Raw genomic sequence first — 19,585 nt, 5'->3', positions numbered from 1 at the left:
GTCATCTGGATGTTTCCATATGTCTTTTACATTCAAACTGGCTAGAGTAGACCACAATGTCAGTCTCAGTCTGGTTAAAACAACACAATCCCTTCTCCCAGTTTGTCATCATCCTCCACTTCTTACTTTTATCAGATGCAGACACAGCAAAATAACGAAACATTTATTTTTCCCACTGGAGCTAGCACACTTTTTCTTTGCAAACACAAACTGAATCTTCCGGTTTCTTTCATTATATATTCCTTGGCAAATCTGTTTTTTCCACATTACTGTCTATTTTCTTTATCAGAATGAGTCTCTCCTCACAGGAAAAAAAAGCCTGATGTATACTCGTGCTGAAAATACACAATCTACAAGCTCCCAACAGTTTGTAGATCGGCTATTGTTGGCAGAACTTGGCGCACAACACTGTAGTATGACAGAGCATAAATTGAGCACAACACGATCCTCATTACCTTTGAATATCAACTTTACTTCTATTAAAAACAGGTTTAGTTAGACATTTAGAGAAAACCAATGAAAGCTCGTTAGTTTACATTCCGTTTCAAAATAAATAAACACATTTGAATATTTGCCTGTGTATATTGTACAACTATTCATACCGTATATTTATAAACAACACTGTTACACAAAAACGCAGTGAACAAGAAACATGCTATATCATGACACATATCCACCATGTCAGAATCAGATAAGCAAGCTGCAAGCATGTCTAAAATATTCCATCAAATATCCCCAGAAAAGCCTCCTCTTCTTTGCTACTGCTGTCAGTGTGTAACCTGAAAAGACAGGCGGAATGCAAAAGCGTAATAACACATTAATATAAAATTATATTCTTCTTTTAAAAATATAATATTCTGTAGCTTAAAATGTCAACATGGAATAAAGTACAATGGAAATGCCGTCTACCTGATTATGTCAGATGAGCTCTGTGTTGTTTGGCCACTGTTTGAGAAGAAATCAAATCCTTTAGCCTGTGGGCAGAGTGGGGTCATTCTTGTCACATTTTGCACTGGAAGTGATTCTGGTGCCTTGATTGTTAACTGTGGACTGAATATGCTCTGTGCCTGCACTACGAGACAAAATACATGTGACACAGACTTTCTAAGTGTGGTATATAACATATGTGCGCACATGCGCTCGCACACTAGGTTCAAGGTTCAAGTTTATTTAGTGTCCCCGAAGGGCAAATTGGGTTACAGCATAGACAGTACATTAAACAATGAATGAAACAGTACAAACAAACAGTTCACATAGCGGATACCAGAGTACAAAGGTGCACACAACCATTAAAGTGCTGGTGTTAAAGTGCTTTAAAGTGCTATGCGATAGGTCATAAAAGTGCATGTGCATAGACATGGCACGAGATAATACAGTAAAAAGTGAAAGTGCTCATCATAAGGTTATATCCTCGATCTACCCACAGCAGCATTCAGTGTGTGAATAGAGACCGGGACAAAGGAATGTTTGTGCCTGTTTTTTGTGGCGCAGGGGGCTCGCAAGCGAAGGCCGGATGGCCTTTGCTTGTGAGCCCACACACACACAGTCACACACACACAGTCACACTCACACACACACACACACACACACACACACACACACACACACACACACACACACACACACACACACACACACACACACACACACACACACACACACACACCTTGTTATCCAGCTGGTCCCAGGGACGAGTCAGTCTTTTCTGTGGTCTGATTGTAAGGGAGGGGGTTCCTGATCCTCTGATTGCAGGAGTGACAGGTGGTGAGATTAACCTAAAACAATTATAAATCTCATGACATCAAAACCAAAAGTATTGAAATCCCACTTGTTTTGACCTGCTTGAGGGTCTAAGTACAGTAGAAGTGTTGGCAATTCCTGAAAGGATATCTTAAATGTAATTTGACGGCTTATAATATCACATTATTTTAGTATAATTGAAATTACTATTAAGCATATGATTTGCTGGAGATACCTGAGTGGTGTGTTAGCTGTGTTCAAGCGTGGTTCAGCCTGTGCAAGACTGGTGGGTAGTGGTGCTGATGTGGTGGCACAGTCTGCACATATGAGATAAGTAGGTTCGGTTGTTGTTAAGAAGTGCATAACAATATTGTAGGCATAGATCAGCAGTTCATACACAAAACTAAACAACATGTGTGTGTGTGGCTGACAGATATAAAAGTATAGATAGTTCATAAGCAATTCCATGTTTACAGCCACATACTTTGCTAGGGGGCACAATTATGATAATCGCTACAACCAACATCATATTGAAAAAATGGAAGCTCCAATGGACTTCCCTCTTCCATGTTTGACACAGAACAAGCACAGCATTGCTACTGTATGAATGTCAGTTTATTTCTATGGTGTGGCCAGTTACAATAAAGTCTATCGTGTGGCCAATGTGGCCAGTATTGTGTCTTGAAATCCAATACAATGTGTCTAGTCAAAATAAATTGAATCTATATTCCTTTAATGATATTCAAAATGCTATGTACCTTTTTGAACATTGTAACCCACAGCTTGCTGGACCTGTGTTTTTGCTTCATGGGTACAAATGGACAGAGACGTCTTGCTGGCATGCTCCAAACACTCATCGTCAAAGTCATCCCAGTCATCCCAATCACTTCCCAGGTCAAAGTTAACGCTGGGCGATTGTAGGGAAGAGGCATAACCACTTTCCACATTCTGGTTGGACACTGTGTTGCCAGAGCTCTTTGAGGAAGCTGGGTAGGTTCTATTATTCTGGTTTACAACAGGGTTCAGGTCCCGACAGTCACCAAAGCTGGTACCTGGTCTCCTCCACACTGAGGAGCCTGAAAACAGAAGCATCCACTGTTAGTCCACTGGCTTTTCACTACCAGTGAAAAGAGGCACAGTGGGTCACACATTATGGCACTACAAATATCGAACCTATGGTAATCAATAATGGCTGATTATGTCTTGCCAATGTCCAATGTCTTGCCTAAAATGTTAACAGAATTATATATTTTGTATTGAACTGAAAACAGTGACATAATTTAGAAAGCATTTCCAGACAAGCGTGGTCCATTACACTCTCCAACGCCGATTTCTGGAGTGACATACTGCATATACAGTACCAGCAAACATTTTTCTGCATGGTCTGCATACGAGTAAATGCTCTTAACACACATGTATTGTGTGACATTATGTAATGTATTGACATTTAACAATTTTAACAATAGGATGCAGGTTAAGTGTGAGCCTTAAAAAACAGTGAGCCATGAGGAACCGACATACTTTGGAAATGAACAGGAGGTGCAGCAGAGGTTTGCGCAGGCGGTGGAGCAGCCCCACTCTGTTCTACCATCTCGCACATGTTGTCCAGGTAGTCAATATCGTCTAAAAAAGAAACAGAGAGGAGGAGAACGTAAGAGAGATGGACATGAGACATACGCATATTTAAACAGTGAAAATAATTTGAAATCTCTACCATAGCTATACTCATCCTCCAGATAAGCTCTGTGTTGTGGCATTATAGAGTCCTCATCAGTCAGATCCACAGTCGCAATTTGACTAGTAACTGAAGGTTCATAGCGACTTCCCCCATACCTTAAAGTAAAATGCAAAAAAAGTCACAAATGTAAGAGAACCCCATCATCAGTGATGGTATTTATTCTCTGATATCTATTATTTCTCTCTCTCTTTTTGGTGAATGTGGACATATTCTGCTGTTTGAGATTCAGTGTTGACTAAAACGCTGGAAATGTGTTTACCTGGAGAGAGATGGTAATATCTCCTTAGGTTTGTAGGAAAACTGTTGCAGATTGCCCCCGGCCTCCCCGCTCATCTTCAACTAGAGAAATAAAACAGAGCGTCAAAGCACAGTCCAAGCACACTGATTTCAGCAATAAAGAAAGGTATTCAAGTAACGTGGCTCTGTGGTTAAGATCAAAATGGAGTTCCAAACATTGTCATGGATCAAATCTAAAAGAACTAATACTTTTTTCACTCCTTCAAAAGTCAATTGAGAGCAATGGTCCCCCTTGAGAGCAAATGGTGACGCCTATTTAAATGATGTGATGTCTGCCTGTATTTCCCAGCACCTTGAGTCGTTTGACAGGTGTTTCAGTCAGTGTGTCACTTCTATTCTTTAGGTCTCTGAGGTAGGAAGAGAAGCTGTAGTCCTGGTTCGCTGTTTTCTCCGTTTTCTGTAACACTGTTACTCCTACTTTACCTTAGAAACACAGGAAAGACAACTGGTTTAATCATGTGAGACAAGGTAAAGTTTACACACACGCGCGTGCACGCACACACACACAGAAACACACACACACACACACACACGCACACACGCACACACGCACACACGCACACACGCACACACGCACACACACACACACACACACACACACACACACACACACACACACACACACACACACACACACACGTATGTATGGTGTGTGAATATACTCACAGCAGTCATGGGCACACTGGTCCTTATTCTTGCAGAAATGATTGCACTGTCTCTTAACGGCATTTGTCTGTGCAGGGTCTGCATATCAAGAGAAAAAACAACAACTACTGTACAAGATATTATTATATCACACTATAAATCCACTATTATATTAGTCAACAAAACATATACATTATTATTCGTATAGGGCTCCCAGGCTCTGGAACAGTGAGCCTGCCATCTTAAGATCTATTAGCTGCATTGGCTATTTTTAAAACTAAATTAAAGACCCACTTTTATAGAAAAGCCTTTTAAACCCATAACCAATGTATACTTTTAATTTCCTTGATAATAATTTTATTCTGCCTGCTGTTTGATTGCTATTGATTGTTATGTAACACTGTTGTTTTTATATTGTTAAGCACTTTGTGACACTGTCAAAAAAGGTGCTATATAAATAAAGTTTATTAGTATAAGAAACTTGGTGAGAATGTTCAGTAGGCTCAGGCTACCCAAAAAAAGATGATTAATGTTTAAGCTCAAAGGTTTACGGCCACAATCAAGTTCCAAGCTCAAAATGACATGAATGCGGTCATATCTTGGTGCGGGCGCTCCAGGCAGGGTTTGTATGTACCTCTTGGTGTACATGTGTTTGTAATGCACTCTATACTGTACCTTGTTCTGTAGCCTGTGCTGTAGGCTGAGGCGTCAGTGCGGTGGGATTGGCTCTCTGTCCAGTGGTTTGTGTTCTCTGATTACCAGGAATACGCTGCATCTTCCACTGAGTGTGGTGTGGAGGGTCACTGGGTTCAGCCCCAAACCTCTTGGCCCCAGAGTAGAATGCGCTGAACATCTGCTGGATGTCCAGACCCACTACCGGAGTAGAAATTAAATGTGAAAATTCTGTTCACGAAAACACTGCAACGGTCAAAGCTAAAGTGAGACATTTGCTGTGCTTCGCGGGCTGACCATATTCTGAACTGATCAGGTTGACACTGATTTCCTCTCCCTTGGAGGCCTTCAACACTTCAATCTTCTTTGACCAGCTGCCAGACTTCAGCAACACCAGGTCCCTGGGGGGAAATTAAACAATGAGTGCATATGACAAAATACTATGTCGTAATTTGCCTCGCCCTAAACAATACAGCTGTGCGTGTGAACCCAGTAAAAGTGGTTTTGACATGGCTGTGTGTGTGTGTGTGTGTGTGTGTGTGCGTGCGTGCGTTTGTGCGTGTGAGGGGACAGAGAAAGCGAGAGAGAGAATGAGAGAGAGAATAAGAGAGATAATAAGAGTTTTAAAAGCATTAGATTCAGTTAGTGTAGGTAGCAGACTGAGTAATTGTATTTCCTCACGTGAGTTTCTGTAGGAATACGACATTATTGTCTGAGTCTCCTATGATAAGAGTGACGTAGTGGTAGTCTGGAGCTGTTCTCTTGGACAGCAGATGCTGCTGGTTCTTCAGGTTAATCGTCACCACAATCTCTGCTGTGGCAGAGTTGTACCTCGGCAGCTGGGGAATAAAACAAGGGGAGATACTAGTCTCATAACCACACGGTTTTGTATAGCTAACATTCAGTTATTTTGTTACGTTTGATAGCATTTTAACATACAGACAAAATGTAAACAAACATACGACAACCGTGACCTCTAAACTATAGCCAATAATAGCAAAATGGTCTGTGTTTATGTACGTAGTATGGGCCAAGCTGTGAGTAGACAATGACCTGTATTTAGACTGGTATAGTCCATAATCCAAGCAATAATATGATCCACAAACAGATGTTAAACTTGCTCTTTTGGAAGTTAGATTGGAAGTTAGATAGCATTTCTGTTGGCTTAGATAGCATTTGACACAGACTTATAGCATGTTATGTAGACAGCACTATAATTGTATTGTATATAGTTATAGCACGCCATAGTACATATGTATAGCATAGTAGTAAATATGTATAGTTTATATGTATAGTGTATGTATAGTTTCATTATATAGATATTCCACTGTTACTTTCTTAGCTTACGCATGTTTCATGATATTGATAAATGCTTTTATGTGATGTATTCCCATGCTTTTGTTCTTGCTTAAATGTAAGTCGCTCTGGATTAAGAGCGTCTGCTAAATGCCTAAATTGTAAATTGTAAATTGTAACCCTTTTTACCTGCTCCAAAGTAACTTCATACTTGGGGAGGTGTAAGACAGAATCTTTAATTTGATTTCCAAATGGCGGGTGTCTGTTGACAATCTGGAAAAAACACAAGTGGACAAATGTAAGAGCCATCCGCCATTCATGTCTGTGTGTGTGTGTGTGTGTGACACTCAACACCTCTCCTTCGCATAAATGGAGACATCCATGAGACTGAGAGATTTTCATTTTTAACTCTTGTGCCAACTGACCAGCTCTAACTCCCTTGGGTTGGTCTGTTCTATTTTGTTGAAAGTGGTGAGTCCAGCATTCACCATAGCAGTCGATAGGGTTAGGCCTGGAACACATGGTGGTTGTTATGCACATATTTGAATAGTTTATGTCTACAAAAATGCAAGCATACTGTACAATGGATATAGACGGTATTAATGCAATTGGATTTTGAGTCAGTCAGTTACATATGTGTCTGATGAATCAACCACATTGTTGCATTCACACACACACACACACACACACACACACACACACACACACACACACACACACACACACACACACACACACACACACACACACACACACACACACACACACACACACACACACACACACACACACACACACGATTCCCCCCAGCATAGTTTCCTGATTGAGTTTTTAATATATATCTTTTTACATTTAGTTCCGTTACATTCATGTACTGATATAATCATTGCCCCACCTATTTTCTCCAGTTGTTTAGAGACATAGGGTGAGTTCTCCCATAGTTTGGCTCTGAAGCACTTGGCCAGGAGCAACGAGTTGAGTAGAGCTGTGAAACCTGCCTTTGACCGCTGGTTGAGAAACTCTGACAAGCCTGGTGACATGTAAAATCAAATCGCTACCAAACATTTATCTACAACAAATATCTACAATGATATTCCAGAACCAGTGAATTGGCAAGTAATGTACCAATGCAGAAGTGGAAATACTGTAAAACAAAAATTTGAGGAAATTGTGAATAATTCTTTGTACATACACTTGCTGATGCGCACTCCATTCCTAAATATTTTTGCACTGTCCTGCGTGAGGCCGAATTCTTGGATTGGGATGGAGCCCAGCTGAGCCTGAATCAAACTGTATACAAATACAGTGCTTTCACAACACACACACACACACTCGCATATATGGTGTATACACATTATATTCAAATTATAAACTCTTATAGGCTTGCGGTTAGGGGTTAGGGTCAGGACTGGGGGTGTTGTTGTTAGTCTTGAGGTAATCTCTCTCCCTTTCTTACGAATAAAGTGTTTCCAGATTGGTCTTGAGGGAACATAGGGCTGAGAGAACTAACATTCTCTCAGCCCTATGTTCCCTCGCTAGGGCACAGCTCAGGAATGTACTGAATTAAAGCATACCGTAAATCTATACCTACCAGTTAACTTTCATATCATTGCTCTTTATCTTTCCCTCCATAGGATACCTGGGAAAAGATGTATGACATTTATTTAATTGCCAGATCCAACAAACAACAAATTATCTAATCTTGCTCCAAGGAACTTTAAACATGCTGGTTATTATTTTCTGACCTGATGGTGATCCTGTTCTTATCCTTGTTCAGTGTGTTCAGGGTTCTCTTCTCATTCACCCTCAGCTGAACATCGCTGAACTCTTTGCCCTTCACCACCAGCCCAATCTGTTACACAGAGCCATTGATTTTCTAAACAATCTGGCGTATATGTGCTGCCTGCACTTTCACGGACAGTTCCATGTAAACATGGCCGTTCCAAATATTATACAAAGAATGCTGTGTTTCATCAGGGGAACCTACCATCTCAGCTAGAGTCTCGGTGCCGACTACGTTGCTGAATTGTTTCATGGTGTCAAAGGCAACAAAATACCTGGCCATCAGCCTGCCTGCCTCTGGAAGATAAATACTGTCATTTAGACCTGAGGACGATTCTAAATTGTTTTCTAAGAAAACTGTTTTCTGAAATACCTATGTTTCTGTATCAGTGGTGCTCAATATTTCATGTCAAGGACCCCTTGAATTATATGTATTTGGTCGCCGACCCCCATCTGAAAACATGTTGTTCCAGGAACCCCCCCCCCCACTCCCCACAGAAGCAAAGATTTGAGTTAAAAACTTTCACTCGGAAAGAATATATTCAATGATTTGAGGCACATTTTCACGATTTTTCAAAAATAGCAGATCTACAAGCTCATAACGCGAGTGCCGCGCTACGAGCTTGTAGATCTACTATTTTTCAATAAGGTAAGGTATAACATAATCCTTAAAACACCAAAAGGGGTTCCCGCCCAGAATGGGTTAAAGGACAATGTTAACAAACCACATATTTTTCTGCATCATGGCAGATAATATGCCAATGTGTTTGGCATTATTGAGTTTACAGTTACTGTAACTCTTTATCTTGTGCTACTTTTTAAATCGGTGACACCAAATATTGTAACTTAATTTACCCGTCACCTTGATTCTAAATAAAAGACCGCACTGGCTTACTCGGCGAGTCGGTAACGATGCAAGTCGGGAATGATGCAAGTTGGAAATGCATGCCCCACCCAGTTATACAATACAGGTTGTACCGACTGTCTGTCTGTTTCCCTTTCTGTATCTGTCTGTCTGTGTGCCTTTTGTGCCCATATGGAGTTCTGTGTCAGGCTTGCTCAAAATGAATATGGAGTCTATAGGTCAGTCTATGACACAACGTGGTGCCGGCCGACCTGAGGGCCATGCGGCAGACCACGTCGTCACGCTCATATCACTACTATGACTCAGCCATAACCATATAAGGAGTATCCCAATGCAGCTACACCCAAATATGGAGTGTGTTGTCTAACCTCAATGTGTCGTCATGCAGTTAGCTCCCTATGTGGCCACAAAAGGGGGCATGCCCATGTATGGGCAATGGGCATATACTAAAGACATCAGTGATCAGGCATCAGTGATCTAATAAACCAGCAAAAAGTGCACAACACACACAAACCAAACATTAAAACACTGACTTAAAGCTGGAAGTATAAGGCCATGGTGAAAACTGGTACTTCAATGTGGGACAATACCTGTGCTGTGTAAGAATACGCATATTTTCATTCATAGCATTATTTACGTATGTTCATGATCAAACCTTCAGGATTCTCTACCTGTAGGTTTAATATTGATGTCCTCGTCCATGGTAATTAGACCAATGGAAGACAGGGAGTTGAGGTCCTTCAGACACAGCTCTGTGGGACAGGGACTGTACTTTAGTTTATGTTGCAATTATTAGGATAACATCTTCTGCACTCAGCACAAATAGCCTCTGGTGTAAAACCTTTTACAGCAGCCCAAGAAAGTCATCTAACCCTTATAAAAACATGGAGTGTAACAGACGTATCCCACCTTGTAATTTGGCCTCGATTCCACATCTATCGAGATCCGTGGAGAAACCTACATTGGGAACACAACAATAAGAATGCTCGTATTAAGTGAAATGGTCAATTACAATTCTGTAAATAACCACAACTGCAACCTAATTCAGTTATGTAAATAGGTTTTAAATGTAATGAGTCCTCGGGATGCAGGGATGGTCTTTTAGATGAGTCCCAGGGACATTTAATGAGTCCCACTTCAACTACATTAGGAGTTATATTTAGCCTTTTTTTTTTTCTTTTTTTTTTCAAATTGCAGCATTTAACTCCCATTTCATTTTATATGGTTATAATGTGGTTATATTCATGTAGAAAACAGAATAAATGATTACCGGTATTATAACTAAAGGTAGCAAAATAAACTAGAATAAAAAACAGTACAGTAGTACAGTAGTGCATCCCGTGGATGCAGAGGTCGTTGTTTTATTGCGTCCCTTAACTATGGACTGCGTTTTGGGCACCCTATTTTAATCTCTGCTAATTCTAATGCAGGTTGTTTTCTCTGACCGTAGTGTTTGGGGTTCTTGAGGGCTCTTATGTAGAGAAAGGTTGAGCGTATCCAGTCCAAAGCCATGTTGACGTCACTAATGGTCTGGAGGACTATCTCAGCATTCAGGTGCTCTACCAGGTGACCATGTAAGCTGGGTGACAGAGGTATACTTTTGATATGGATATTTTTGGCTATATTTAGTATGTGTGTAAGTTTGAAAGAGACATATAGGAGAGCTGAAGAGTTTTGTTTTTTCGTACCTGCTTTCAATGATTTCCGCTCTATTCAGAAACGTCATGTACTTGTCCTTGGTCTGGAATTTGGTCATGATCACTGCGGTCGCTGATGTATCAAACTAGAAGTGCAAATCCAAAATTCTGAGCAACTTATTATACAATTCAGTTTACTAGTTGACATTAACAATGAATATAATATAATAATGATTTGCATTTTTATAGCGCTTTTCCAAGTGCTCAAAGCACTTGTGACTTTACAATGGTTCATTCATTGGGAGGTGAAGCGGCGTCAGTCGCGACTCACCAGCGTCCTCACATTCACACGCCAATGATGGCAAGCTCACACCGACCAACTCATTGGAGAAAATGTAGGGTTCAGTGTCTTGCCCAAGGACACTTCGACATGTGGACAGGAGGAGCCGGGATTCGAACTGCCGACACCAACTTTCATTCATTTCACATTTGATATGAAAATCAACTTGCAGGGACTTTAAACTAGCTTGAGATACATAATAGAACATACTTTAAGTATCATTGTCTGGTTATTTTTGATCAAAGCTACCTCGCCATTGCGTTTTAAAGCATTTTAAAGTGGACAAAGGTTGACTTACAAAGGAAACAATTTTGGTTTACAGATATTAACAGTGAAACAATGTTTTTAGCCGACCAAACGACTAAATTATTCAGGTACGTTTGGTAATGTTTTAATAACTTTGGATAAAATAAAGCCATTACGCTGTGAATAGTTAATATGGCGTGGTACATTACACAAGTCACCAGTTGAAGTCAATATCAAAAGTCAAATCAAATGTCGCCACTATGGCACCACCTGCCTGTGGTCTCCCAGCTCTTCCGATCATCTGCAGCATGTCAGCCTCGCTGTACTCCACACAGGAGCCTGCCATGTAGTGCATGGTAGACTTTATCACCACCAGGTGGGCTGGCATGTTCACCCCCATAGCTAGAGTACTAGTGGTGACTGAGATATATAGAGAGAGAAAAAAAGACCAGAAATGTACTAGCTGGTGACTCTACTGACCATTGGTACAAATGAGAGCATTACATTCGCCCTCGGTGTATGGTTCTGTCCCATACAGAAACATTTTATGTATTTGAATACATACAAAAGCAGGCCAATGACAACATGACCGTAGCTTGCATCAGAGCCTTAGATATAGAGAGTTACGCAAACTGCGTTCACTTCATGGGGCCAATGTTCTTCTACTGGACCGGAAGTAGGCAGAAATGCATTGGACTCAGGCAACAGCCCAGCTTTAATGATCTTAAATCCATTTATTTTAGATAGTTTTGTAGTAATAGTACAACATAAACATTAAGGCTTGTCTCAGTTCAGGCTGCATGAACAGCGCTCGGGCGCTCGGTTTATGCCCCCTCTATATCTTAACTCTTCTATTAGATGGCTCTGGCTTGCATAATAACCTACTCCTTTTCTGCTAATGTAGTAGTAGTAGTATGAATGCAGGAAATCTTTATCATATAATGTTCAGCAAACAATTAACAGATCTCACAGAGGACAGGGAGGTCTCCATGGGTAAAGGCTGCTTCCACTACCTTCCTGTCAGAAACATCAACCCCTGCATGGTGGTAGCCAACACCAAACGTGACCAGGTCTGGAAAGTACACGCATACACGCGCACACACGCGCACACACGCGCACACACACGCACACACACACACACACACACACACACACACAAAGCCCTCTCATACAGTAAAAAACGTTAAGTTGTAATCACACTTGGCAGAGCATTTCAATTCTGAGCTGGGGCTGCGGCAAAAATGGCTGCAACTGTTAATATGTCTATAGGTCTCCCAGAGTATTTATAAAGCATTCACATTAGAGGAGGATGAGGCTGACAGGTCACTGTGCGCAGCGAGCAAACTGAAACCGTGAGAGCCAACCCAAGCCAAACCCACACCCAATGCCAACCCTAGGAGGGGAAGCACCACCTATAGACAGTAGACACAGCGTTTAAAGTGTGAGAGCTAATTTATTCTCAGCAGCTCAGGTAAGTTTATTTAAACTAAAAATCATACCTTTCAATTTTGAATCCAAGATAGAGTTTGCATATTTCATCAGCCTGCAAATGATTATAAATTAGACACACAGAAATATTTGAATGAATAGTATTCATATATAGGCCTGTGTGTGTGTGTGTGTGTGTGTGTGTGTGTGTGTGTGTCTCGAGATGATTTGACCTACCTTTGTTTGTGCTCAATGCTCATAATGAACCTAGCATCCTTGGCCAGAACAGCAGCTGACTGCTGGACACCTTTCCTCGTGGAGCAAAACTATACCAGAGCACAGATATAATCATGAGACTTGGTAATCCAATCTAGCAACATTTTTCTAAACGCTTAGCTGTGTTGCCACCTACCACTAATGTAGGCTTCTGGTCAGAATAGGTCTGTATGATATTAGCCATCTTGTAGTTAAGTGACAGGTCAAACTTGAACTCTGTCTGGTTTGGGCCGCATGGGAATCCAAGCACCACCTTCCTCAGTTGCACTGGACGGTGGCTCTCGTCCATCTCTAGATAGGTGGCCGGGCCGTTTTCATCACATAGCCAATCTGCTATCTGGCAGACAAACGATTCCAACATCACGTTACATTTTCATACAGATGACATATATAAAATGCTGTTAATGATTTCAGACAGACACTCCTGATAGTCATTCAAGCAACGTCAGGGCATAAACATGCGTGCAATATTATTTATAATGCTCTTTAACACTTCCCAGCCACGTACATCAGCTATGTTGGGTACGGTGGCTGACACAGCCACAAACCTCATGGAGAGGTTTTCCTGTGGCTTTGTTGCTGTCCGATAAGTGTGCACCGCCTTCATTCGGCTCACCACCACTTCCAGAGTGGCCCCACGAGACGTGTCCTTTACCACATGCACCTGGTAAAAGGTCAATTCAGTTGCCAAAAGCAGTGCAGTAGTTAGAAACATGGGGTAGGAAAAGAAGAAAAGGGGAGATACCGCTAAATGCACCAAGGCACACCAAGGACACAACAAGGAGGATCTGAAAATAGGAGGTGGCTACTGGCTACTACTAGACTAGACACAGCTTTTTATACTTTATTTTTTATGCAGTTTGAATACATACCAGGGAAATACAATTAGATGCTGGCATTTCTTTTCTACATGTTGAAAAATATGTAACATTTTCTCTAATACAGCCTGGATATATGAGCAGTACTAGAACACCCTATTTAGACTTTCCACCACATAAACGATACCAAACATGGGTAATAAACCTATATAGGTTAATTGACAGAATGTCTGCGAAACTCTCTGACCTCATCAATGAGGAAGAGGCTGACAAGTTGCAACAGACAATTGTCCTTCCATTTCCTTGTCATGCTGTCCCATTTTTCCTGATAGCAAAAGAAAAACAGATTAGGAATTTACATCAATCCCCCCCCCCCCCCCCCCCACACACACACACACACACACACACACACACACACACACGCTTGACAATGTAGAAAGAGATTGACTGTGCTGTGTTGTGTCACTCACAGGTGTGGTCGTGATGATGTGGGCATCCTGAATCTCAAAGAAGTCGTCAATCTCGGTGTCTCCGGTCAGCTCCTTGCAGCTTAGCCCCAGAGGACCAAATTTCTCCTTCCAATTCTCAAAGCGCTGACTACACAAAGCTTTGATCGGGGCCACTGGCCAACACAGAAAGGAGCGTCCTTTTATTAGGGCTGGGACTCGATCTACCGTAATTAATTTGAAACAATGTAATTAATTAATCAAAATTAATCTAATTAATTTAATTGCATATCAATATTTGCCCTGAGAAGCTTTTTTTGGTCAATTAAAACAGATTTTGGTAATCAACAAAATTGTTTCTGTAATTATTTAATCTCAATTAATCAGTTAAAGTTCCAGCCCTACTTTTTATATATGTGCATTATCTCACAAATACACAAGCGTTGATAATAAACATAATGCCTTATGTTTGACTGAGAATTTAAATTAACATTGATTTTACAATATAAATTGGGGTCTTAGAGATAGAAATGCCATTAAATGGGGGGTCCGTAGCCTGTTGCATGTCAAACTGAGGGTCCTTGAAATTTAAATGGTTGAAAATCACTGCCAGAGCTGTCTCTTATGGGGGTATTTGGCATATATTTTCCAATGGGGGGTCTGCAGGCTAATGAGTGTCATTGTGGGGGTCCTTCACATGAAAAGGTTTGGGTACCACTGCCATAATGCACTCACTGTACACGACTTTGACATTTGTCCAGGGCTCTGCGGTCTCCATTAGCAGGCGGATGATGGCCAGCTCAAACAGCACTGTCTTACCAGAGCCAGTGGGGGCGCAGCATACAAAGTTCTTAGCTGTGTAAAGAACCTGCAAATAATAGAGAACAAACCAATTCATGTGTGTTATATATGTGCTGCTATATAGTATCACAAATGCCTTTAAATTATGTGGAGTGATAATTTGAGGAGTCAAAGACATGGAGGAAGCTTACAGTATACACTTACATCATCCAATGCTTTTGACTGAACATAGTTGAAAAAGGGGAACTCTTTGAAAATTGATCTAAAATTTGCTGCTGTTTTATTCTGATTAAGGAATTCCAAGGTAAAGTTACATTCCACACATTCCAGCATAGCAAGTCAATTTCTTTCATCTTTAATTTAGTTGACGCACAGGACCGCAAGGATACGAATCTCAGAGACTGGTCGTAGTACACCAGACTCAGAAGAACCTAAAAAACAAAACAAAGATCATATTGTTTTCAGTCAATACCTTTTTTTTGTTTTCTAATACATCCACTGACAAGCTAAAACTAGTTGATCATGTAGAAGGTTTGGAATTGCCTGCCACCTAGTGGCCGCTATGTATAATGAAGTGGTCAGTGGGGAGAGCTCACCTTGTTTCACCTCATTATAATCTAACACAATATGGCAGCTACCGCTAGGTTGGTACAGACATGGTACATAAAGACATTTATTAACTACAATAATGGTAAGTGGTAGCATAAACATATAGGCATGTTTTTTTAACTGCAATGTGCCTTAGCAGCCATACCAGAGTTATATAGATCAAATACATGTGGAACATTGAATGAAAGTATGACATTCTGCACAGAACTCATGGGTCTGTGTCTGTGTCAATGCACCTTCTATGTGAAGCGGCTGAGGCGTCATGGGCAGAACATGGGCTCTCTTTGTGCCCTTGTCCTGCGCCTCTGCGCGTTCTGCCTTCTGCGGGGGGCGGCCACTCACTGCAGATGAGCCCTGGTGGGGGAGGGGGAAGGGGGGACAGGGGGAGAAACGAGGAGCTGACTGGCTAGCCTTCCCTGGCGGTGGCTGGAAAGGAGGAGGCTCTGTCACCATGGTAACCGGACTGAGGAAAGTTTGAGGTCTGGACATTGCCCGACTGCTGCCACTGAGGTCGTCTGTGTTTGACAGGTCGCCCCCGCTGTTCAGCACCTGACCACTGGGGGGTTTAAACAAACTGTCACAGAGATAAGAATGGAGGGAAGAGAGATTGGAGAGAGACGGAGGAGAGAGAGAAAATGAAGAATTGAGGTCATGAAAGGTCGAGGCTTCTATAAGCAGGATAAACATTATGGCTTCTAAAATAGACTAAATGGCTTTTCAGGATCACACGTGACAACTCTCATGTTTTATCTTTGGGTGGAAAAAGCATCCTATCCTGCATGTCTCTTATTATACTGTGCCTGCAACTGAATGTACAAAACACAACCAAAGGGATTTGGATTTAGCTACTGTACATTGTTTTCCTGGATAAAAATGCTTGCCTTCTCCGTAGAGGAGGTCTTTGGCTGAAGTCCAGGGTGAAATGTTTTCCCTTGACAGCCCCGTGACCAGAGTCCAGCGGGGTTTCATCTCCACCTCTGACACACTGATTGGCATACCGGGAGGAATCCATGAACCCTTCACCCACCCGAGGGCCACTACACCTGCCGTCCCTGGTTTCCTCTGTCACTTCCTCTGCATTGTTGAATCTCTGAGAACTGGTGACTTTGACACTTGTGTCAACTGAGTCTGTCAAAGATGGCTGCAATTGATCAGGCTTCTGGGAGAAATCTATGAAGAAGATCATTACAATTAAGTACTGTAGTCAGTACCAGTAATTGCACTACTGATATTTTGGTAGAGTTCAGGATTGTTGACTTTATTTACAATTGAAGGACCATACCACTGTCAATACATGTCATTGTCTATTCACAGCTTCAGCCATACTCTATAAGTGTATATAGTACACATAAGCAGACACATTTATCTGTTGGCTTCATAATATACAGTATAGATTTGATTTGTTTGTTTACATTCCACAGTCATTAAAAGAATCACTAAAGTGAGTGTAATCTATCCCTATTTTGGGCATGTCCTTTTAGACAAAAAACGTAGAAAAGGCATACTATAGTACATGTAGTATGAATAGGCCTTATTAAAGAATGAGCAAATTGATTTTCATACCATACTGAAAAGGAATCCAACTGAACAGTTGGATTCCTTCAGTTTGTTAAGACTTGTGTATGACAGATACTGAAATGTTTACTCAAGTCTATGCACCACACAACATACTGTACAAGGATGAGAAACCACACTACATACTGTACAAGGATGAGAAACTGAAACTCTCTGCCTCCTTAAGGATGTCCTGCGTGGCTGGGATCTGAGAGAAAGATGGAGGCATTTCCAACCGCCATGGATCAGCCTCTTGGCACATCGGCTTTCTGTAGAAATAGATATAGTGATTCAGACTCAGAGGAATAAATTAAATATGTGATTGTTCTATTCATGACTCTGGGTTGTACAATGTAACAAACAGCGTAATTCTGGAAAGGGTGTTATCACACCATAATATGGGTGTCATCATCATGGTAATAGGCTACTCATGTCAGCTGCCCTATAAGCCTGCAGTAGGGGCCTACTAATTATCTAACAACACACCAAACTACTAATTCTCTATTAACAACACACTAAACTCAACAGCTCATATTAAACCAAAGGTTTAATATGAGTTGTTGAATTTGTTGTGTTGTTAGGGTGTTTGGGAGTTTCAGTGAAGAGAGGAGAGTCCGCACACAGGTTTGCTCCAAGGTGTTTGCTTTTTATTCAATACACCATGAATAAGACACAACGTTTCGGCCGTGAACGGCCTTCATCAGGTGATAATCAGCAGTATATGTGACAACTCCCTTTTAAACCCAGTCGTCACATCACGTGACTGATGACGACTGCATGGGCAGGTGATTCACTAACACCAATAAGTGACATGACAATAAATATGTACATGAATGACCACCACAGCAAGCAAGTTTACAATAAGGCAACACAGTTTCAAAAGAACAGTTTCAATAAAACTTGCTGTTTTTTTTGCTTGTTACAGACTGTTTTAGTATTTTTTAAATACATTTTTTTGTTTTTAAGATTTAAGATTTAAAAAGCTTTTGGTACCAAAAGTAGTTTACAGTTTGGGCAATCTGCTCCAAAATAGTGTTAATCAGTCAGAACAATATCAAAGGGAACAGGTAAGAGACACATGAAGGCTAACATTCAAGATCAATCATTTATGGTGTATTGAATAAAAAGCAAACACCTTGGAGCAAACCTGTGTGCGGACTCTCCTCTCTTCACTGTACTTACCTTAGTCCAGCACCAGACAGGAACTGGATGTGCGCTAGCCACCTACCTTTTTATACTATGTTTGGGAGTTTCACCATGGATAGGATATAATGGATGTTTTCCTTGTTTGCCCCCCCCCCACACACACACACACCAGGATGAAAACAAAAAGTAGCCCCTTCCCCTATACTATAGTACTCTCAGACTGTCCCTAAAAATGCAGAGTCAATCAATGCCTTAAAAAGCTGCTAAAAAAATTGTTTAGAAAACATTAGGCTAATATTGTTGTTTCTTTCTATTTAGCCCTACTGTTATAGGTCTTGCTTGTGTGTTCTACTTACACTTTGTGGACAATGGGCCTCTCAAAGAAGAGGTTGTCCAAGGAAAAGGCGCCACCCTGGTCCACCATCTCACCGGATTAACTCAGCTGAAACCAGGGAAAAACAATAGCTAGAATATTAATGTGTTATTAAACGTTGTCATTTTACGTTCCTTATAGTTATAAGAGAAAGGCCAACTCTTTAGCTAGCTTACCTGTTCTTTATGTCAAGTCAAGCAGCCTCTCAGACGAACAATGAATAACTTTAATTATTCGTCAAAAGTAAGCGAGTGAGTGAGTGTTGACGTTACATTAAACATCGTAATTTAAACCTGTACTTTTACACGTTTTCTCCTCTTTGTGTAGCTACCAACTTGCTGACCTTAAAGTCAGTTTGCTAACTAAACTCAACGACCGTCTACTCTGCACCACAGAGTTGGTCTGCACCTCCATGGTCTGCACGAGACGTGTGGGGCCTATCGCTACTCTTCTACACAGTATCCTCGCGCGAGAGGATGTTAATAGGTTATTAATAGTCAACTATCAAAATATAGGCTGATAATGAAATGAGCATGCTACTCTCGGGGAAACTACATGCATTCATTGCAAACCTTTCACGTTTTTTATGCTGTGTTGAAAATCCGCCATGAGAGCGACAATAATTGAATAAATCATTATACTACAGATAATATCCCTCCACCAGGGGATTGTGTGATGGCAACATCTTTGTTAGGTTGGTTTGGGAATTTTGGAGTCCTCAAATAGCCAACGTATTGAGATATAAATATGCCAGGGATATCGATCCAGGTTGGGATTAATCAAATTTCACTTTATTATATGAATGGATGTTGTGATTAACCGTTATCAACCTGGCTGGGAGAGAAAAAAAATCTGCTACCTCTAAAGAGATGGTCA

General features: G+C 41.1%; 1 protein-coding gene across 1 annotated transcript; it reads right to left on the bottom strand.

Annotated features, from left to right (window-relative positions):
• Positions 1–629: 629 nt before the first annotated feature.
• hfm1 (helicase for meiosis 1) lies at positions 630–18,971 on the bottom strand. The gene is made up of 40 exons (XM_083782730.1): positions 18,886–18,971; positions 18,693–18,778; positions 17,338–17,459; positions 16,518–16,806; positions 15,873–16,210; positions 15,417–15,458; positions 15,232–15,302; positions 14,962–15,094; positions 14,251–14,402; positions 14,028–14,105; positions 13,471–13,626; positions 13,099–13,299; positions 12,924–13,012; positions 12,758–12,801; positions 12,229–12,330; positions 11,533–11,678; positions 10,724–10,818; positions 10,481–10,614; positions 9,945–9,992; positions 9,707–9,787; positions 8,376–8,467; positions 8,134–8,240; positions 7,980–8,027; positions 7,581–7,678; positions 7,284–7,418; positions 6,814–6,899; positions 6,578–6,661; positions 5,774–5,931; positions 5,390–5,493; positions 5,096–5,293; positions 4,442–4,519; positions 4,068–4,198; positions 3,738–3,817; positions 3,455–3,573; positions 3,262–3,363; positions 2,499–2,816; positions 1,976–2,057; positions 1,667–1,775; positions 910–1,067; positions 630–779 (listed from the first exon to the last, which is right to left on the bottom strand). The coding sequence occupies exons 2-40, from the start codon at positions 18,758–18,760 to the stop codon at positions 713–715; spliced, it is 4,743 nt and encodes a 1,580-aa protein (XP_083638856.1). The 5' UTR covers positions 18,761–18,778; positions 18,886–18,971; the 3' UTR covers positions 630–712.
• Positions 18,972–19,585: the final 614 nt, after the last annotated feature.

This window comes from Protomyctophum parallelum (assembly GCF_964188405.1).
Source record: "Protomyctophum parallelum genome assembly, chromosome: 14".
NCBI classification, from domain to species: domain Eukaryota; kingdom Metazoa; phylum Chordata; class Actinopteri; order Myctophiformes; family Myctophidae; genus Protomyctophum; species Protomyctophum parallelum.
This window is presented reverse-complemented; position numbering and strand designations above follow the sequence as displayed.

What these genes read in the sequence shown, in the direction of transcription:
- hfm1 (XM_083782730.1), bottom strand. Translation starts at nt 18,760, where the DNA reads ATGGTGGACCAGGGTGGCGCCTTTTCCTTGGACAACCTCTTCTTTGAG. An exon ending in CAAGAACCCCAAACACTACG is followed by an intron (nt 9,993 to 10,480) that starts GTCAGAGAAAAC and finishes TTCCCAATGTAG; the next exon opens with GTTTCTCCACGGATCTCGAT. An exon ending in CACCTGTCAAACGACTCAAG is followed by an intron (nt 3,818 to 4,067) that starts GTGCTGGGAAAT and finishes TTATTTCTCTAG; the next exon opens with TTGAAGATGAGCGGGGAGGC.